Source organism: Gigantopelta aegis, chromosome 3 (assembly GCF_016097555.1).
Source record: "Gigantopelta aegis isolate Gae_Host chromosome 3, Gae_host_genome, whole genome shotgun sequence".
Taxonomy (NCBI): domain Eukaryota; kingdom Metazoa; phylum Mollusca; class Gastropoda; order Neomphalida; family Peltospiridae; genus Gigantopelta; species Gigantopelta aegis.
This window is the reverse complement of record NC_054701.1, coordinates 59,553,062-59,576,512: the sequence shown is the minus strand read 5'-3', so window position 1 is coordinate 59,576,512 and position 23,451 is coordinate 59,553,062. Positions and strand designations below refer to the sequence as shown.

Sequence of the window (23,451 nt, the reverse complement as noted above, 5' to 3'; positions counted from 1 at the left end):
GACTAGCCTAATTTACCGTAAAAAAACCGCACTAGCCTTGGGCATTGGGCTAGCAGATTTGCTAAACTCTGCCTTTTAAGTTTAACTAATTCAACTGTTTTATTAATCTGCTAGCAGCTTAACCTTGCCATAAGGCACCACTGTGCATGACTGATTTTAAAAAATCTAACCAATTTACTTCTTTCTAAATCTATTAGCAAACATTTCTTCCTTTTTTATAAATGTGATACATGTATTATGGAAATCACATACATCAAAAAATAAAATTCACTGTCAGTGTTTCTGCCAGAAAAAAATATTTGGGTATGGCACTATGGAATTGAATGTAACCACAGTCAACAGAGGGTATGGGAGGCCTCGCCCAGATAGAAAATTGGTTACGTTTAGGGTTAGGGTTAAGAAAATCATACATTAATGATAAGAGTAATTAATTTTGTCAAAAGGTTAACTTTTTTTTTTTTTTAAATGCCAAAATATCTGGGTATGGCACAATACCCATTTTACCCTCTGGCAGAAACCATGACTGGGTTTTTTACAGGATGATTTAAGGAGCTTTCCTTTGGCACTATGCAGAATACTGGTTAACAATTTAATAAGAACATTTACTAATGTAAAATAATTTTTATCTTTTATTATTATCAATTTATATAATTAACAGAACCATTTATTAAGGAAATGTTTTTGTCTCCCACCTAGTGGTGTTCTGATGACTGATTACAAATGATTGGTTAGGCTAATGCTTTCAATTTTAAATGTCAAGTAGTGGTGTTAAATCCATGACAACCTACCTCAAAGATGAAATTAGAATATGTTTATCTCCTAATTAAATAAAATAATTAATGTTCAATAAACTCTTTAATAAGCCTTTTCTGGGTTGAACTGTTTAGGTTTTTCACATTATAATACCTTATATGACAGCAACCATGTCAATTAAGAAAATGGCCATGGCTAAAGATCAGGGCTCGAAACAGCCTGTGGCCAGGTTGCCAAATGCGACCAATGTCCTGTTTGGGTGACTTAAATATTAAAAAATAATGGCGTTAGTAATAATATTATTTGGGCAATCTTCTTTAGAGCTATAACATATGAGCCACTATTAATATTTGTGTTGGATGTATTTATTCCACATTAAAATCTTGCTCATGGTTCATGGTTCGCTTACCTTAATTTGCCAACATCCATTATTATTTTTTGGGCCACCATATTTATGGTGAGTTTCGTGCCCCGAATATATGCCATAGAAAAGTTATCTCCACAGCATTTTGCAAGGTAGTTTTGCAGGTAAGGCGTATAATTGATCAATATTACAATACCAACAAATAAATCAGAAAGTAGCTACAGTCACCTCCAGCCCACTCCTTATTGATATTAATATGTAGGGGAAGGCTAGAGGAAACTCTATAGATGTAATGCTTTGGCAATCATCGACAACCAAATGGTTGCAACTACTGAGTTTTAGTAGTGATATTAAACTTACATGCTGTTAACAAGTACCAACGCTACACAAAGAAACCTGACGCCTCTATGCAAAACGAACTTGTGCTGTACTTTCTTGTTATGACATATAGGGGCGTCAAGTTTCTTCGTGTAACATTGGTAATGGTTAACAATATGTAAGTTAAAATTGTAAGTTTAATGTCATGACTGGATTCGGGAATAATCAAACTAATGCTCTGTAAGACCCTCCTCCTCAGTGTGAACATTGTTAGTGTACAGTGTGCGCCACATGTTGGTGGAGTGTGATCATCTAAAGCCGATGAGAAATGATACAGTATATTTGTAAACAGAAATGTTTTGGAATCTTTTAAATTCTACCCAGAATTAATTTTAAAGTTTTAATTTTTTTTTATTTCTATACAAAGTTTTAAAATATACTTACCTTGATATTTGTATTGTATTGTATTATACTTCTCCCCACAGATCTTTACACTGTGGTTTTACATAATTATATTATATAAATAATATTTTCATACAGTTGAATCCACTTTACTGCACATTGGTTTATAGCATAAACCAATTATTTGCATATTATTTTGCTGCTCAGAACATTTTAGCATTTAAAAACCAATACAAATTATATACAAGTTTACTTTTGTGACAACCAATAGCCGATGTGTATTTTTGTGCTGGGGTGTTGTTAAACATTAATTAATTAATTAATTAATTAATTCATTCATTCATTCATTCATTCATTCATTCATTCATTCATTCATTCATTCATTCATTCATTCATTCATTCATTCATTCATTCTGTAAGTATAGAATGGTTGTCATACAGGATATTCCTGTCTTTCTGACAATCATCACTGACAGTCTGGGCAGACAAGGTGTAAGATTTTATTAATTGTGGTCTCTTTGTGGTACAGTTCAACCTGTGACTCGTTTTGTTTGTTTTGTTTTTTGCTAGTAAAATTTTTTATTTTGTTCAGCATTAACAGGGAACATTTTGTTTTCAAAATCTTGATTAGTGATATTTCTAGTCAACTGAAAATTGATTAGCAACTACTGTATTAAAATTGTGTAGTGATCTCTGAATCCTGGGTAGCAGATCACAATGTGATACTGAACAAAATGTTTCCTGATTAAATACAACCTTGATAAAGCCCCTTTAAAGTTTAATAAAAACCTTGTCCACTAAGGACCACAACAGTACTTTTTGCACCCTTGTACACAATACAAAAAACCATATCCAATGGTAATGTTTTGATATAATATATTTGACTTTTTACTTTTTGTTTTTCTTTTAAAACTTAAACATAATATTTTGTTTAAAATTATGGAAAACAAAACATACTGACATATAAACTGGGTTATCTTCTCATTATAGAACATGGAACTTTGATAGGGGTCATAAGTAAGTAGACCAGTTTGTATTTTAATGTGGTGAAGCACTGTAATCATAAAGCTAATTTTGAATATGAATGACATCAGTCTTTCAATGACGTCACTTTGCGTCTCCTTATAATAACAATAAACTGGATGCATAACGCACACACCACATTCCTGCTCCAGCTCTCAGCTGAAGATGTCCTCTGCTGCTCAAAAGTCACTGCCTGCTCTGTAGATCTCTCCCCCCCCCCCCCCCCCCCCAACTCCTGGAGGCTATAATCCTGATATTTGGTGTGCTGACAGAATACAAGATTTCACAGAAAGGTGGGAACTCCTATGTAACATTAGTTTACAGAGGTCAAACTGAACCAGCAGTCAAGAGGTGACAAAGACAGAGAAGGAAGAAGGGGACAGGAATAGTAGAAACGGCACATGGGGGACCAAAGCCGGTAGCGGTCCCTTCGGTGGTGAGGACAGCATCCCAGCCATGCAGACCGGCAAGCCCGCATCAAATAGAAGTGGACCCACTGGCCAGCCCTGAAACTCTGGCGCCCATGACCCAGCGCTGAGGGACACCGACCAGTCGCGAAGCTCGGCACAGCAACAACTACGGTAAAGCACTGGGTCAACCAGATAGGGACCAAGCCCCTGGTTGTGTACGCACCAACCGTGGAGCTGCTGTCAACAACACCGACCAGATGGGTATTTCCGACAATGTGGCAGATTCCACATCAACATAGTGGAATCCAGTACCGGTGCACTGAGTAAAATGCTGACGATGCAGCACGATGGTGTCTACCACCAGACATATGTGGGGGCAAGGCTTTACACACCGTCAGAGTCACGACATGCTACACAGGGTGTTCGTGCAGCACTACTGGGATGTCGCCAGCATGTACCAGAGGGAGCTGCATCATTTCGCCAGCGTTGACACCACCCTAGCTCTTAAGGCTATCCCCAGGTTTGTATAGATGGGTACTTTTAGGTTTAATTTTTTTTAAATCTGACAGCCTTTAACAGGGTTGAAAATTAGCAGTTGCCCAGTCGCCCATGGCGACCTTTATTAGCTAAGGGTGATTAAGAATTTTAGAAAAGTAGTCTGTTGGACGACCATCGATTTTAGTGTCTGGTGAGTATGATACTAGTTAAAAAAGAAACACTGATACTGAATCGAATGTGACAAAAGACACCGCGTCTAAGTTGGCACGAACTACAGATCAGACGACATAGAACATGTTCTATATTTTGACAGCGCCAACATAATGAATAAAGATAAAATTCATATAAAAACACATTAATTTATTAAGTTTTAAACCCATACCATCTCAAATAAAAACAAAATTCTTCAGAAATTACTATCAAACTGCATAGGTTACCTCTTTTTTGTGATACAAGTTTCAAGGCAATTGATGGAACATCCAAGGTAATCTGAATGACACAACCGTAATATGTGATCAGGGCTGTATCTCTGCAAAATTATAGTCAAATGGGCATTTGGCAAAATAGTGGATGATCCCATGGATCTCCATCTAGGAGAACAGCCACTCCTGGAGAAATCATTTGCTGGGAATTTCATCCCTCTTGCATCACCGCAAAATGTATTCCATCCCTCATGCATTGCCACAAAGAGGACTGCCACTCCTAGACTAGTTTACTAAAGCACGCACAGTTCTACCTTTAGTCTGTACTGCATTATCTTTTACCCTGTATTAAAAATGAGATTTAACATGTTTAATTTAATGGTACTTTGTAAAGAAACATGTTTGTTTACACTGGATTTCTTTTTCATTTTTTTATTTTTTTTATTTGAGTTGGTATGGGTTTAAAACTTAATGACATGTTTTTACATAAAGTTTTACTTTATTCATTATGAAGTTAAATGTCAATTCATCGATTTTCTTTAACGCAAACGGTTATTATTCAACAAAAACCACTCTAGTTTTAATTTTAGCTATGCAGTTAAATTCCAATCACCAATGTGATAATTGGAGGGATAGTTAAATTTGAGACGGGCCAGTAAGATTTTTCTTCAACTGGCCCTGCTGGCGACCTTGGTTTTCATTTTAATTTTCAACCCTGCTTTAACTTTCTGCTGAACTGACATAACATAAAAACATTACTTCACCTTTTTGGCTTAATTCTCCTTCTGTGAACATTCAAAATTTTACCGTCTTTCACCTCGGCTACAACTGGTCTTCAGTGCTCCTTTGGTGTTAAAGTCCCCTCCCAACCCCTTTCCTGTCTTGGACACAAGGACTTGCTTCTCAGGATCTTGTGTCCATGACAGGCGTGCGCTACAACAACTTGCTCTGAATGTGCACATTATACCTTCTGACCTGACCTGAGCTGGTGCATAACGTTTCCGTTTTAAGAAAGCTGGAAACATTGCTATTGAAGTTTTTTTTGTTCAAGTGAAATTACGGTATGTTACAATAATTTATTGTGTACGAAGCCCAAAGGGACTTGAAGGGTGCGATAAGTGACTCGTCGACCGTACACTTTACTTGCAAGCATCACCGTATACATTTAGGCATAAATAAAACAAATACTCACACAAAACTGTCAGATTCGTTTGAAGATTGTCCATTATTTAGTAACATATCTAGGAACTATTCTTGAAAACGATTTAGTTCCAAAACAAAAACCGAATCCATGACATGAGTTAAACTCCGTATAAACAATAACCGACCACCTGAACAAAATTAATGCAAGGGAGATAACTATATTGTATTTTGATATACAAATTTCGAGACGATTTGGTTCCATGAAGTGATCAGCCCCAGACGTTCCGGCCCAACAATGTTAATCGGTTCGGTCCCGGATTTTTTCTTCTTATGGATTTAATTTATGTTAACTTTAATTATAAAACATGTTTTCAAAAGGTGATGATCTTCATACTTACTAATTAGTTGTAGTTTAGGTTTTTTTGATGTTAGCGTTTAATTTTATGTACTTTATTTTTGCTGGTCAACCAGACTATGTTTTTATTATACATATATGAACATGGAAATAAAGTTATTGTATTGTATTGTATTGTAATTACTGGCTAAATTACCCCCTAAATTTTCACGCACCGATAACGTACACCACCACTAATTTAAGGCTAGTTCATCAAGAAATGAACGCCGAGCGCAAGCGTACCGTTTCATGATCTTGATGAACTAGTTTGAGTCTAAATTTGGGAGATAAGAATATCCATGATAATTATTGTTAAATAGTACAGTACTGATTTTTTTTTTTTTTTTTTTTTTTAATATCAAAAGCCGTGTATGTGCTATCCTGTCTGTGGGATGGCGCTACTAATGGAAACGTAGCAGGTTTTCTCTTACTGACTATATATGTAAAAATTACCAAATGTTTGACATCCAATAGTCAATGATTAATTAATCAATGTGTGGTAGTGGTGTTTTGCCAAATGTATACGGTTTGTAGGTTGTTGAGTTGTAACAGACACAATCTGATTAAAATTAGCTCTACTGGTCTCACCAGTAGATCTAACAGCATCACATGAACTCCCATGTCCAGATGACATTTCATCTATAAATAACAATTTTAATATCGACCAATTACACTTCGCCTTTTATAGCGTTATTTGGGAGCATACAAATTCTAAAAATATTGGGCAAGACTATTTATGCAATAGGCGAACTTGTTGGTCTATTTCAACATTGAAAAAACAGGGAGAAAAGTGCAGTAATAAACTCTGGATTGTATACTAGTATAAACAGATTTTATGGCTATACCATCACAGGGTTTTTTCCGTCTTGAAACGAATTTTATATGAAATTTTATATTGAAATTAGTTTCCGGCATACTTCGTAATTCACCCAATTCATTTCGTTTACCCTCGGCATAATCCCGAATGTTTTCAAATTCTTTTCAAATCACTGGCATAATTTTGCAAATAAGGTTTTGATTGGTTGAATGAAAGGTCAACTGGACATGAGTTCCAATGGGCTGCTGTTAGATCCACATGTAATAGTGGAGCTAATTTTAATTAGATTGACTCAGACACAGATAAAATAGTAAGTTTTGTTTTACATGACACCTCTAGAGCACAATGAGTTTTTTTCAAAGCATATCAAATAATGAACCATGTTAAAATGATCTCGACAACATTAACACCAGAGTCAGATTTGGATGGAAGAAAAATAATAATCACCACCCAAGTTGTTCCTGCGTGTGGATGGACTGTATAACTGTATTCAATCATATGATCCCAAGGATTTCATAATTAGTAGACCATACCGAGTACACATTTAATTTTAGATTGCACATTGCCATGCATAAGTTTGTCCACGTGAGGTTATCTTGTATGCAATCTGTAACAAGATAGTACAGGTGAGGATTTACATGCATAGACAGTGAAAAGTAGGTCCATCAGGACCTTTGATATGACAACCATATCAATATTAATGATGTGAGGTTTCAATGATATGCATCTGTATGCAAGATATGGTCTGGAAATTTTGCAATGGGATGAAAAGTAGGAACAGTGACCTAGTAATATTTTGGACCAACCACCATTCCCAGGTTGTTCCTACATGTGAGATTTAATGGTCCTGTATGCTTCTGTATGCAAGATATGGTCTGGACAAGGATTTACTGTTATGTGCAGTAGACCGTGAAATAGTGCCATAGTGACCTACTAATAGTACTCAAAACACTGCCATCCCAAGTTGTTCCTACATGTAAGGTTTGATGGTCCTGTATGCAAGATATGGTCCGGACAAGAAAAAGTTAACAGACGGACGGATGGACGGACATACAGACATACCACAATAGGACTCATAGATGGGTGTATAAAAACATATTGACATGTCTGCAGTGCTAGTTTTCATAAAACCATTCTTCCATATTAGCATCATTAGAAAGTGTCAAAAAGGTTCTTTCATCTGTAACATATACCATTCTTAATTTTCTTCATCTTAAATGGTCCATACACCAAGATAATTCTTTGCCCACATGCTCAGGACATGACCGTCTATAAATAGTAGTCTTTATCTCAGCAGTACAGGAGTTATTTTTTCCCGCAGTTTGCTTCCCAATGATTTTCTATGTTAAGTTACACCTAATGCACAATAAACTACAAATATTTTGTTGACACCTTTAGATATTAAAGGAAGGAAGGAAATGTTTTATTTAACGATGCACTCAATATATTTTATTTACGTTTATATGGTGTCAAACATATGGTTAAGGACCACACAGATACTGATAGAGGAAATCCTCTGTCGCCACTTCATGGGCTACTCTTTTCGATTAGCAGCAAGGGATCATTTATATGCACCATCCCAGACAGGATAATACATACCACAGCCTTTGTTACACCAGTTGTGGAGCACTGGCTAGAATGAAAAATAGCCCAGTGGGTCCACCGACGGGGATCAATCCTAGACCGACCACACATCAAGCGAACACTTTACTACTGGGCTACATCCCGCCCCCTTTAGATATTAATTACCGATACAGACAGATAGATACACCCCATCTCGAACAACACATTTTAATATATACTTAGCCAAAACAGTGTAGCAATTTTTAAAATGTGCTTAAATTAAAAAAAACTTGTGACGTACAAATTAAAATCAGACACTGGATTTATTTAAGACATCATTATTCAGTATAAGTAACAGGAGATTTTCAATACAAAATTAAATGTGTGACGGTCGCATCATTAAACAGTGCTTGGGGGTCCACGCATTGGGCATTGAATGTTGACGGCGGCTGCGGTACAACATCGACTCGTGCTTCTGGTGCGACGGTCGATCTCTGGAATAGTGATAGAGATCCAGTCATGAGTTAAAACATGTTTTAACGTTGTGAATATGCGTGTGGTTCTCTCCACAACTTACAACCCAACAAATCCCATATCTGTACAATAGGGAACAAGTCAAGTGATCTTGCAAGCCAGTTTAGTACCTTAGTATTGTTCTTCTGAAAAAGTCCAATCTTTAGTCTGGTTGAATGCTGACGTAGATTGTCTTGTTGAAACAAAATGCCTGGATGCTGCTGCATGAACAGAATGACAACTGGTGAGATTCCCACAAATGATGAAAATGGAGTTGTTTTGTCTGACGACATGAATTCCTGCTCACACCAAGATGCTCCCAGCTCACACCACCATGTCGGTCATGTTCAGGGCATGAGGTGACCCTTTTACCACCGTCAATGCCCAATGTGTTCAGAAACTTTACTGACAATTTTCAGATTTTCGCGTATAGACCCCCAAGCACCATTTAACGATGTGACCGTCACACATTTCATTTTGTATTGAAAACCTGTTACTTATGCCGACAAATGATGCCTGAATTAAATCCAGTGTCCAATTTTATTTTATAAGTCAAAATTTTTCTTGTATTTAAGCACATTTACCAAATTGCTAAACTTTTTTGGCTAATTATTCTATCCACATTTTGATAATTAATCCAAGATGGCAAAAGAATTAAGTGTTTCTGGTCAAAATTTCCAGTTTAAGTTGATGCAAACAAAAAACTGAACAATGTTTTAGAAAATACAATTTTATTTTTTTTCATGTGTAAAAACATTTGTAAAGATATGAATAAAACTGCAATAATCACCTACAATGAATATGTCATCTGCTCGTGGAGTTTGAAAATGTTACCTGGTTCTCCAACTAGTAAAAAGTGATTAACAAAAGTGTAATTAAATATATACTGTTTAGTAGGATAAACTAATTTTAAAAAAGTAATTTCAAACTCCATGAGCTTACAGCATTTTTCTTATGGGCAAATACTTCTGTGTTACTTATATACTGACAAATATTTGTTTAGACAAAAAATTTTTTTTTCAAAACACTATCCCATTTCTTTTTACATCATGACAGACTAGACTTGTTTATCCCCCCCCCCCCCCCCCCCCCCAACTTATCATCCTGGGTTTTCTCCAAGGAGACCTACTGGGCTTTTCCTCCTACTCCCCCCAAACAAATATTAATTATTAGTACTTACTTATTTATATTTTAACAAAGGCTGTGGTATGTACTATCCTGTCTGTGTAATGGTGCATATAAAAGATCCCTTACTGCTAATCGAAAAGAGTAGCCCATAAAGTGGCGACAGCCGGTTTCCTCTCTCAATATCTGTGTGGTCCTTAACCATATGTCTGACGCCATATAACCATAAATAAAATGTGTTGAGTGCGTCGTTAAATAAAACATTTCCTTATATTAAAAGTAATTAAAATGAGCTTGGGTCACTGAAAAAACAAACAATAAAGAAGTAAAAAATGTGCTACCCAAATTGATTTTCCAGTGGTTTTATGATGTTTTACTGTGGCATATTTGGGATCATAAAAGAACAGCAGCAGTTTGTGCAAGATAGTATTGTATACCTACTTCCAAAAGAAACTTTACATACAAAAATTTGAATAATTTCATACATATTGTTGCTAATCGAAAAGAACCAATTTAAAAAACACCTTACAAACACTTTGCATGTATCATATGATTACTGCACCATACCATTTGTTGGTTTTCTATAATACAATTTGAAGCCTTGTAATGTTTTTTTTGGATGTCAGTGTAGATTTGGGTTTTTTACAATACACGATTGTATGTGATATACAGAAAACAACACACATCTCGTAAATGCCAAGAATGTATTTATATGTACAGTGAACAGGTATCTACATCCAACTGATGCAATGTTGTTACTTTGTTAAAAAATCACTGTTTAATATGCCTGGATTATTCCATGACTGTAGCTTAGCAACAGCAGACATTTTCCTGTCAATGAAATAAGTATTCAAGGTGTTTTAACAGCTGAATAATGACAAGCAGCAGTGTAACATTTGACAGACAGTGTCAGCAATGTACATCTTCCATACTTCATACATCCACTCTTCACCTCTTCTCTATTTTCCTAAGTTGTTTCTTTTTCATTCTCTTGATTTTGGCTGTATTCTTAATCTGTAAATAAAAATAAAACTGATCACCGAAAGATAAAAAAAAAAATATCAAACTTAATCCTGCTGATAAACTGCTGTAGCAATCTGGTTTCCTTCCCACTGTGTTCATAAAAAGAAAAAAAAACAATGCGATATTTGTTAGCAAGACGAATCCTGCTGCCAACACAGACGTCAGACAGTAGACAGAATATATATATATACATGTAGAGTGTTTTAATATTAGATTTCAGTTTAACTGTTACAACAGGTGGCTATAACATTCCCAACTTTTCCCATTTTGACTCATATTCTGCAATTGCTATGTCAACTCCATATGTTAGAATTATATACTCTTTGAACACCCATAGAAATGCTTATGCAAATCACAATACATGTTTCCAGTGGCGTAGCGTGGGCAAGACCACCGGGGCAATTGCCCCGGGAACAAAATTCTGGACTAGTGGAACGGACTCGAGGAGTGCTAATGGTCCACTGGTTAGGGGGTGCAATACTTGCCTTGCCCCAGGTGCTGGCAACCCATGCTACGCCACTGCATGTTTCTACACTTGACAAAGTTGAACTTGCTTTAGAAAGTGAAAGCCGAAATAGTTTAGACATTTTCAGCAATGGTTAGGCATCATTTAATGCACTCTGAGGTGGCACAAGCCATCGGAATGCTTCAAGGAGGGATGTCTCACATTGCAGTCACTAACCAGTGTAATTTTCAGGGCCTTTGCAAGGTTTCAACAGACTGGCCTATTCATAAAGCAACCTCATTTGGCGTGTCCAAGGTTAACAAACCTGGGCCCATGCTTATAAAACCTTTAGAGTCCAGACTCAATCTCAAATGACGTCACATGCATACAATTCGTATGGCGTCATGATATTAGTGTCCCAGACTCTATTAGAGTCTCGAGTCTTAGACTTTAAAAGTTTTATAAGCACCAGGCCTTGATGAAGACCGATATCTGGTATCTTTAGCAAGAAGAAACAGATTTTTGACTACACAAATTCTCCAAAATGATTTAGTAAGAATACACTCCAGAAGACCACTATAATGCATCCCACTCTCACAGCATTATCAACATATACGAATGCAGTGATTGAGGTAGCACGTCAACTGAAGAGTCAACTGTTGGCGACAAGTTCTCTTTATGGATGAGTTAAGATTCTGTGTGGACCTTAATGATGGATAAAGTAGTGTTGTGAGAAGTTAAAAAATGCTATTTGCCAATTGTATCTCTGCCCAACACAGCCTTATAGTCTGGGCTGGCATTCTAGTTCATCAGGAGCAGTGCAATTAATGGTAAGAGAAATATGGGAAAAAATCATTACACCTATAGTCATCCTTCTGGGCCAACAGGAGAGAGCCCCTTAAGTTGGATAACTTGTGCCCAATCCAACATAATATATGCAATAAAATATGTTTTTAAGCAAGCAGCAGCCCCAAGTTCAGCCAGCAAACGTTTCCCTAACGTTCGCGAACTATTTGATTGCTTCCCAACGTGGCCATTTGATTTACTGTGAAGTGCATAAACCAGTCTAGCGGATGTTTTTCTGCTCGATCTGGCTGAATGCAGCTCAGATTTCATTATCATGGGTGATATTCACGGCTCCATTGCTCACAAATAGTAACTGAAGCAGTACAGGCAAACAATATAACTCACATGGACTGGCATGCATGTTCCCCTGATTTGAATCCTATAGACCTAGCTGACAACATACTTAGTAAGCTGGTTTAAGATCTCTATGTCCATTCACAATCGCTAGATGAACTGAAAATGGTTCTGGTTCAAGAACGGCACATTTTGCATTGACAGCTGGATCGTCTTATTTGGTCAATGTAATGATGTATACAAGCCTGCATTGATACTCATGGCAGCTACATGTGATATCAAAATCAATTACTGTAACGAAAACCCAGGTTTTTTATTTTTTATTTTCATTTTTCTGCTGATCACATACATTTCTTTGGGTGTCATATTTAAGAGCAGAAAACTTGTAGGATGTCCAGTGTCATGGATGGGTGTGTTTACTGGATGGTGAAAGTTTAGTAACACACCAAATGATCAACAGAATACTGTCAAATAATACTTCATTTTCATACCTAAATAGATGTCGCTTAACTTTTGTGGGGAGCATATAATGGATTTTAAGACCACAAAATATTTATTTATTCATTTATCAATTTATTATTATGTGTTTTAACCATTATATCATCTTTCTTCGAATCTTCTATATTTCCCAGTTCTTTCCATTCTATGCGTCATAGCAATTTGTTTTGTTTTTGCCAATCTTTAATTTATACAGAAACATTACAAATGCATTTATGTATCAAATTGTTACATATGACTATATAACATTATTATACCACAAATTAGATATTATGTACTTGTATATAAATTATATCACTTTGATATAAGGCCATGAATTCAAGGCTCCCCAACCTTGACATGGACTGGGGGAAATAAATATTTAAAAAAAAAACCCAAAAAACCCCCAACCCTCCTGAATCACACAGCAAAGGGTCATTAATTTTGATACTGAGCACTCTTCAGTTTTGTTAGTAACAGACATGTCCAACATACTGACCACTTGAACAACCTCGCTCTTCTTTTCATTGGCTTCACGCCGCTTTTTGTGTTCTTCACGTCTTTTCCTTCTCAGCTGAAATACACAAAAACTTCCCATATTTACTGTTGTCATGTATTATATAGAGAATAATACCCAATCGAGGCATGGGATTTTTAATCCAGATACTGACTCCAAACCCTGAGTGAGTGCTCCGCAAGGCTCAATGGGTAGGTGTAAATCACTTGCACTGACCAGTGATCCATAACTGGTTCAACAAAGGCCATGGTTTGTGCTGTCCTGCCTGTGGGAAGCGCAAATAAAAGATCCCTTGCTGCCTGTCGTAAAAAAGTACGCTATGTGGCGACAGCAGGTTTTCTCTAAAAAAAACCAGTGTCAGAATGACCATATGTTTGACGTCCAATAGCCGATGATAAGATAAAAAAATCAATGTGCTCTAGTGGCGTCATTAAATAAAACAAACTTTACTTTTTTGGTAGCTAACTTACGCATCACAAATACATGATTGTCAGGTTAACTATACATTACAGTGTAATCTATTTCCACCATGTCATTTTTCATTGGATGCATGGCCCTGGTGACCTGGTCATCACCTAGGAGCAGCCAGTCATATGTCTTGAAATTGTTAACACACGTACGTGTGTAACAACCCAAGTATTATCAAAAATAATGCATGATGTTCTCACCAAAATACAGTAAAGTACACTTATAATGAACATGCTTAGAACGAACTACTGCACAGAATGAACTGATTGTAAAGTTCCATTTTATTTCCCTATACATCAATAACCAATTTATGCAAATGTGTACAATAAATTACTGCTTTAATGAACTTTATTTCATTTCATTTCAACTTTATTTTCGTGCTTATATCCAATTTAGATTCAAGCACACTGTCCTGGGCACACAAGTCGGCTATCTCGCCTGTCTGTCCAGTTGTTAAGTGGTTAGTGAGAGAAAAGAGGGTGTAGTGGTCTTACACATGTTCTTGATTTTCATGGTATATTTTATTTGTAAATATGTTACCAGGTGATGAAAACACAGGAGCAGTGCTCCACTTCAGAGTACTAATATGGAGAAAAATACAGGAAGATATAATAGCAATAAGCTTGTCACACATTTATTTAATACCATGTCAGTGTTTCTGCCAGAAAGAAATTTGTGGGTATGGCGCTATGGAATTGAATGCAACCACAGTCAACTGGGGGTATAGGGTGCCTCCCTCAGAAAAAAAATGGGTTCAGTTTAGGGCTAAGGTTAAGAAAATCATAGAGTAATGATAAGGGTAATTAATTTTGTCAAAAAGATAACTTAAAAAAATAAAATCTGTCAAAATATTTGGGTATGGCGTCATACCCATTTTACCCTCTGGCAGTAACCCTGCATGTAATGGAAAACTAGTGGAATAGTGTTCCACTTCAGAGTACCAAATGGAGAAAAATATATTGTATACAAAATACATTAGCAATAATTATAACTGAAGAATATAGAAGAATTGTATGCAATGGTAAGAAAGTTGATGCATGTTCTGATTATATATTAAAAAAATAAAATGATATTCGAGATTGTAGCTTTATAAAGAAGTTTTTCTTCAATCATAGTTGCTAAACAATACATTTTTAAATTTTATGTATGTCATAAAAAAATTAGGGAATGAGTTATGTGGATAATCTAAGTTCTAAATGAGTTTGACAAATTTTCATGGCACTTATTTTGTGTGATTAATTTATTATTCACAAACTATATTATGCATGATTGCTATACATTTATTAACAGTTAAATTATTTTGTTTAATGACACCGCGAGAGCATGCTGATTAATTAAACATCAGCTATTGAGTGTCAAAGATTTAGTAATTCTGTTAGATGTTTCCATTAATGGCAAGGAATCTTTTATATGCACTTTTTCACAGACAGGATAGCACATACCACAGCCTATGATATACCAGTTGCAGGTTCTTGTTATTTAATGCAACATCAAATAAACTGGTGACATCAATTCTGTTTTTAAAGACTCACCCCATTATAAAAGTTATTAATTAAAACATCTAATGAAATGATTGTTTGATTTGTTTAACGACACCACTAGAGCACATTGATTAAATAATCATAGACTAAGATGTCAAACATTTTGGTAATTCTGACATGTAGTCATCAGAGGAAACCTGCTACATTTTTTCTAATGCAGCAACGGATCTTTTATATGCACTTTCCCACAGACATGATAGCACATACCACAGCCTTCATTATACCGGTCGTGGTGCACTGGCTGGAACGAGAAATAGCCCAATAGGCCCACCGATGGGGATCGATCCCAAACCAACCGTGCATGAAGCAAGTGCTTTACCAATGGGTTACGCCCCACCCACTAATGAAATGAAATTGTAAATATATCATTATAATAATATTCTTGCCACTTATATTATATGAATATAGGATAGGGCACCATACATGTATGTTAGCAAATTAACATATTCCCAATCCTGTTGTTCAATGTGCAATAAAATATAATACATTATATCACAAACGAATTTACATGTTTAATATGGAAATAAATTAACTATAAGCAAATGTAAAAAACTATTTTATTATGACATGACATCTTGAATTTTTAAAATGTGTGTCATAGTGTTTTACTAATTAGTAATTAAAAATACAGCCACCTCTAATGTTTGCTTTCTCTCGTCCTTCAGACGGTTTTCAAAGTCTTTGATGGACTTCATTTCAGCCTTTTTCTTCATTTTTCTCTCCCAAGAACTTGTCAAACATTTGTCTTTCTTCATTGCAGAAAATCTAAAATTACAATAAATAAACATTATATATTAAAAAATTTTATATAAATGTATTACAAATAAGTTAATTAGCCTTTCCAATTCCTTACAAAGAGTAATGCTGCTTGTTTGTCACACATTAAGGAACACATTGAAGACTAAAGAATAAAATCAAATTTCACACATGAAACCTTGCAAAAGCTGGCTGGGGGTTTCTATTCCAATATTCAAGATCAGTGGTTCTTTATAACCATATTGTACTCCCAACTTTTTTAAAGAACCACTGATCTTGGCCATACTGGCTGTTGGGGTTTTCTCTGTAGTGTGTGTATTAGTGATTAATATGTGAAACTGAAGAACTAAAAAATGATTGATGTAAAGATATTTGACGTCAAACATACGACTGATGTTGTATTAGAGCAGGAATCTTTGACTATCAATTAGTATGCAGAGATTGCGCAAAATTTATATAGATTGGTCTCCAACGGTTAGAGAGCGTTGATAACTGTCCAAATATTCATCTAGCTCTCTTACAGTCAGACTACTCAGACTATATCCCAGTGAACAAATAAAGAAGGTTTTTGTTTAAAGACACCACTAGAGAACATTGATTAATTAATCATTGGCTACTGGATGTCAAAGTTTAAAACATTTGGTAATTCTGATACGTAGTCATCAGACAGAGGAAACCAGCTAAATGTTTTCATTAGCAGCAATTGAGCAAGAGATCTTTTATATGCACTTTCCCACAGACAGGAAAGCACATTATATGACAGCATAGTCCAGTTGTGGTGCACTGGTTGGAATGAGAAAAAACCCAATCAATGAAATGGATCCACCGGGTACCAGACGTTTCACCCCCAAGCCAGTTCACTCCCAGTCAGTTTGGCCCCAAATAGGATGGCAGTTCGCCCACACATGCATAATCAGATCGCCCCCAATCAGTTGGGTCCCAGGTCTGTTCACCCCCAAATAGGATGGCAGTTCACCCACACGTGCATAACCAGTTCACCCCCACAAAGGTACCAGTTCGCCCCCATAAAGATACCACTGTGTCGATGTGAATGTGTGGTCTGGACCCATCTGTATGTGCTGAACTTCCTCTAGTGCAACCATATTCTATGTTTAGGCGATTTCGCACACTCCCATGTGCATTTTTAGTTGCGCAGTTTGGCAGTCGTCGAACTTTGATTAAAGTATGATTTACATTTTCAGATCATGCAGAATTTTCTTTCGTAAGAATCTGGAATAAACAGATTTATTATGAATGTCATTAATGCTTAATTCTCAGTCAGGTGTGCCATGTCACAGGTTCTTCATACCTGAATGGTAAACAGCCTTTTTCAGGTGTATTCAAAGAGCACCTATCGTATCAAAACCGAAACCCATGGTCGGTCCCACGATAAGGAGGTGGCAGACATCCTGGTAATTTAAATCTAGTACCGGTAATAGTAATATACAACAAACTACAATGTCAGCGATCACCAAAAATGTTCTGCGATGTTAACCAACAAAAGGATGACTACAACCTGCTATTTATACCAGGGATAGGCAATGACAACTCGTGATAACAATGCTTAGGAATGACGAACAACTGGACCAGCAAATCACACTACCAAGAAATGCAGACAACACTTCCACCCAGCGAATCCTATTGCTGCTGTACAGGACTCTCATGAACAACATGGTCGGAATAACCCATTTTATTGCTTTCCTTGTAAGCTGCAGCGAATTTTTGTTGAATTAATACAAACAAGTACATGGGTAAATAGCTTGAAAGGATAACAAACTGCATACTTCTGTAATATTTACAAATGAATCCATGACATTTCGCCCCCAAGTCAGACCTGTTCGAACCCAACTGTTTGCCCCCCAACTATTTGGGGACGAACTGGCTTGGGGGCGAAACGTCTGGTACCCTTTACGAATAATTGTTTAAAAGGGGTACCAGACGTTTCGCCCCCCCCCCCCCCCCAGCCAGTTTGCCCCCAGTTTGACCTGTTCGCCCCCAAGACGATTCGCCCCCAACTGTTTGCCTGTTCTCCCCCAAATATTTGTCAGTTCGCCCCAATGATTTGTTACTTTTAAACAATTATTGTACTGTTTCTTTAGAGGGATGTTAAAGTGTGTGTGTGTTTATTTTAGGTTTATGCCAGCAGGAAATTGTTATGAACTAAAAAAGAATAAACTGCCTTCCAAAAGCAAAACGTAATTACTTGATTTGTATTATCATCCCATGGTAGCAATTTCTAACTATTCAACACAGGGTGGAAGTGAGAAAAAAGAAAGAAAAACACTTTTTGTCACACGAAAAAATTAAATACCGGTACTCCATTTCACATAGTCACATCAGCACATGTGCAACATAAAGTAACAGTCCCACGCTCACGTTACAGCGTAATAAACTAGTTGATTAATATTTTATGAAGGCGTGTTTTGTAGTAACCCTTTTATTGTTTTGAATCTATCATGTCAAAACAATGATACATGAACGGATTTAGACAGAAACATTAATAAATACGTTTTATTACCGTCACTTTGAAAACTTTCGCTAGTACCGATTAAATGTTTTAACAGTAAACTCTTGATATTGTTCTACCGGAAATGTCTCACCGACTTGAACAAGTCATGTGCTTTCTGATTGGTCTTTTGTTCTAACAGTGTTTAGTGTAACACAGAACAAACACGTATATCAGAACAGAACTTTATTACACTCAGGCGGAAGAGGTACATACACATCCCATGACTTTCCAGGATTTCCATGACCCGAACTGACTGGGGGCGAACTGGTACCTTTGTGGGGGCGAACTGGTTTTGCACTTGGGGGCGAATTGACTGGGGGCGAAACAAATAATTGGGAGTTGGGGGCGAACTGACAAATAGTTGGGGTCAACAAGCAAAGAGTTGGGGGCAGACTGCCTTTGGGCGAAACGTCATGGCTTCGGATCCATCAAGGTGGTTCGATCCTGCGATGCATGCACTTCAGTGTCGGAGTCAGTCACGCGTGCACTTAGCCCCCGTCACTTTCAGTGACTTTGACTGTGGCCCAGTGTGACTGTCAGCAGTGACTGTCACCGAGTCACGTGAACAATTACTCTGGCTAATTACATTACAACATAAATGAACATTAAACACCTTGCTGTACGAACGCTTTTCCACACTCTCCCTGATTTGGATTTGCCTCGAGGACAATTTTTTTCTTCATTTTGTACGATGAACGCTTCGTGAATATCTTCCTTCATCCTGCTGCTGTTACAAAACACGTGTCTGTTTTGTTTTTATATTTGATAATTTCCGGTTATTCTGTTGTGATGAGATTGCATTCCACCTTTTTGCCAGACGCACGAAGTTGTGTTATAGCCAAACGCAAACTTGTACATAAATAAAATAAAAAAAATAAAAAAAGAAGGTTGATTGTACACGTATTCATCTTTTAAACATTGGATTTCCGTGGCACTTCAGTATTCGGGGGGGGGGGGGGGTACAACCAAGCATTATTCCTAGGATCTGTGCAAGGCCGTAGGAAACCTATTGACCTTTTGTCATATTGACCTATGGGCATAATAACGTTATCCAACTTAAGAGGACCTCCCCTAATTAAAAACATTAAATTATACAATAATGGCGACTGCAATTTTCAACCCCACTAAACATCGCTCACCACAGACTAGACACCCCACACACACACGCGCAAACGCGCGCGCGCACACACACACACACACGCACACACACAATTAAGTCCATGCACACGCGACTGAAGAAAATCTATTTTTAAAATGTGCAGTAATTTTTAGTCGGAAACATCTTTCAAACTCATATCAGGATAGTTCCTTTAACAAGATCTGCTTGCTTGAGCACTTGCTTAACTTTATTTATGTGCCCCTTTACCACGAAGATTTAGGCATGTCTATCCCGGGTCCTGTCTCTGGATAGCCAGTGATCCGACCGGGGACAGCAAAGTCTGCTTTAGTCCGAAATCAGACCTAGAAAATTATGTCTTTTTTTTCAGGATTCACCTTGGAATAGGTTTGCCTCACTTCAATTTAAAGACAATTAAAATCCCCTCCCCTCGTTAAAATTCATTCCGATCAGCCTTGAACCCAGCAAGATCTTGCGGGCTTGATCTAATATCTAATGAAATGATAAAATTCGGAAAATCAATATTACTTTCTTCTCTTGTTAAATTGTTTAATGCGGTGTACAAAACTGGCATATTTCCAAACTATTGGACTAAAGGATATATAACTCCAATTCACCAAAAAGGATGCAAAATGGACCCGACAAATTACCGAGGAATAACTATAACAAGCTGTCTAGGAAAACTTTTCTCCATGATACTGAATAACCGCCTAGTCAGTCATTTAGAAAATAAAAAACTATTATCAGATAACCAGTCTGGCTTTAGAAAAGGTAGAAGAACAGCCTACAACATATTTATTCTTAAAACCCTAATAAACAAATATGTAACCAAATTACACAAACGACTCTACATATGTTTTATTGATTTTCAAAAAGCATTTGATACTGTGTGGAGAGAAGGACTTCTTCTTAAAATTTTACGTCTAGGGATTGGCGGGAAATTCTACAGCATTGTTAAATCAATCTATGACAAAACTAAAGTCGCAATTAGGTTCGCAAATAACATTACAGATACATTTTCCGCAAATATAGGGGTAAAACAAGGTGATACACTCACCCTGCCATGTTTAACATTTTCATAGATGATCTAAATTTTAAATCAACTATATGTGCACCTGTTACACTACAAAAAGAAAAACTATCCCATTTGTTATGGGCAGATGACCTCCTCCTCCTGTCTGAAACCCCACAAGGCCTTCAGGAATGTCTTAATAGTCTTGATGACTTTTGTAAGCTATGGCACCTATATATAAACCATTCAAAATCAAATTTTATGACCATACAAAAAGGGAAAAGCCCCACAACTACTAAACTCTACCTAGATAACAATACAATTTCTCAAACAAATTCATACACGTATCTGGGTTGCACTATAAACTCCGCTGGAAACTTTACCGAAACTAAAACTGTACTCAGTAATAAGGGATCAAAAGCACTCTTCAGATTACACCAAGCTTTCTCGGGTGTCAATCCACCCCCACATATATATAATCGACTGTTTGATACACTAATTAAACCTATTCTACTTTATAACTCGGAAGTATGGGGCACGGAACTGCATGGCAAACTAAAGAAACACAACCAATACAAATTCTTTGACATATTAGAGTCTGAGCCCTTTGAAAAATTACATATAAAATTCTGTCAAATTAATCTTCAAGTCCCACGAAACAGTGTTAACATTTCCTGCAGGAGTGAACTGGGGCGCTACCCACTTATAAATAGCATACATACAAATATTTGTAAATATTTTATGTACCTAGAAAATGTAGAAGAATCAAGATCTATATTGTATGATGCAGTATCCTGTAGCAAAGAGCTACACACACAACACAACATAGGCTGGCATGCTTATTTACAAGATATGCTTGATAGTAACAACATTGACAAAAGTCTATTAACTAACGCTAAATTTCACCCAAAATCAAACTCTAGCTACGCAAACAAAATCCTTGATGACAGATATTACGAACACTTTAAAATTAAGCTACAGAACTCTGAAAAGCTGCAAATATTTAAACATATTAAAAACAAATATGAAATGGCAAATTACTTGAAATATATAACAAAAATACCAATTTTAGACAAGCTCTCACAAAACTACGTTTATGTGCTCACAGGCTGGAAATGGAGGTAGGACGTTATAGGAATATCAAAAAGAACCAGAAGATGAGATTCATTTTTTGACTCGGTGTCCAATAAATATGCATTTAAGAAAAATCTATACTATAAAGTCGGTCAAATATGTTCTGAGTTCACATTTCTGTCTGAAATGGAAAAATGTGTTTTCCTTTTTGACAGCCCAGAACAAGTAACTCCAACTGTTGGGCAATTCTGTTATGAAATGTTCAACCATAGGCAAAATGAACTTACCAGACCCTCTACTACAACACCAACTTGAATAAACACGTATACACACTCAGTGACACTGCACACATTTACATGTACATGTATAACTATTACACGTATATAATCATTGTCATCATTATTATTACTATGTGTCTGATCTTACCATTTTATATTCTAATTATGTATGTTGTCCAATGTATACCATGCCATGTTTATATGATTCATATATAAATAAATGATTTGATTTGAATTTGCAATGCACATAATTATAGTCGTTAACTGGGCTTGGTGCAATATACAACATGTTGTCCCATAACCATTCAGTGAGTAAATATTCAAATTTAGCAACTGTTAAATATATAGTTTGTGTACTGTCCATACATAATATGATTTATTTCCTTTCAAATAACATATTTACATTTAGCAGCTATAATCACGGACTCACAACTTTTAAGAACTTATGCCTAACTTACTGCATTATCCTTACACTTAAGTGTCATTATTTTGTGTGTGTTTTTTTTAACACCACTATAGTCTTTAGAACACATTGATTAATTAAAGGGACAGACCCTAGTTTCAGCCCGTGAAAATTAACACTAAGTTTATTTAATCTACAAACATGTGACACATTTGGATAAAGTTACAATTCAGTCAAACATGAGTCTGTGACTTTTGAAATGGTGAAATACCCTCTAAAATAGACTAAAACTCGACTCCATAACTGTTACTTCTCAGACGCACGTCCGTTTTTAAAAATATGAAAAATGAATTTTGTGATATTAAAAACACAATGATGACCAAAAACACTTCAAATGTACGGAAAGCTGATAATCTAAACCATAAAATCTAAATAAAGTATGATTTCAGTTATCAAAAACGGCTATAATAGTCAGAAATATGCCTTGGTGTTTAAAAACAAGGGCATGTCCCTTTAATTACGGTATTGACTTTTGAATATAAACAAATTTCTGACAGTTTTCAGAAGAAACTGGCCGCTATATCCCCCCCCCCCCCCCACACACACACACACACTAGCTTCAAGGGAACTGTTATGACCACCTTCCCACAGACAACACAGCACATTCAACAGACTTTGTTGGGTACTTTTGGGGCGGTGGGGGATTTGAACCTACGATATTTCCTCTCCGGTAAAATATGCATGAATGGGTCTGTATCAGAAATTTGCAAATACTATTTTGGAACTTAGTTTTGACTACTGTATAAAATTATGTTAATCGATAGCTTTGCAGGAGATATAGTAAGTTATAATATGACGTGAGTACGGTCATAGGTACCCCCAAACAGAAACCCCTAATAAAAATACTATAGTTACATATATATTATATAACGTAAGTATAACATAT

At 36.4% G+C, this 23,451-nt stretch overlaps 2 protein-coding genes across 2 annotated transcripts in view; both read right to left on the bottom strand.

The window, feature by feature from the left end:
• The window catches only part of LOC121368337 (protein-tyrosine sulfotransferase 1-like), a 75,873-nt gene extending 70,365 nt beyond the window's left edge, over positions 1-5,508 (bottom strand). Inside the window, exon 1 of the mRNA XM_041493026.1 lies at positions 5,383-5,508. The gene's annotated coding sequence lies outside the window, so the exon portion shown is untranslated. The remainder of the gene's footprint in view (positions 1-5,382) is intronic.
• Positions 5,509-10,435: 4,927 nt separating this feature from the next.
• On the bottom strand, positions 10,436-19,396 carry LOC121391311 (coiled-coil domain-containing protein 86-like). The gene is made up of 4 exons (XM_041522983.1): positions 19,235-19,396; positions 15,992-16,121; positions 13,330-13,404; positions 10,436-10,759 (listed from the first exon to the last, which is right to left on the bottom strand). Exons 1-4 carry the CDS (start codon positions 19,339-19,341, stop codon positions 10,694-10,696), a joined length of 378 nt encoding a protein of 125 aa, XP_041378917.1. The 5' UTR covers positions 19,342-19,396; the 3' UTR covers positions 10,436-10,693.
• Positions 19,397-23,451: the final 4,055 nt, after the last annotated feature.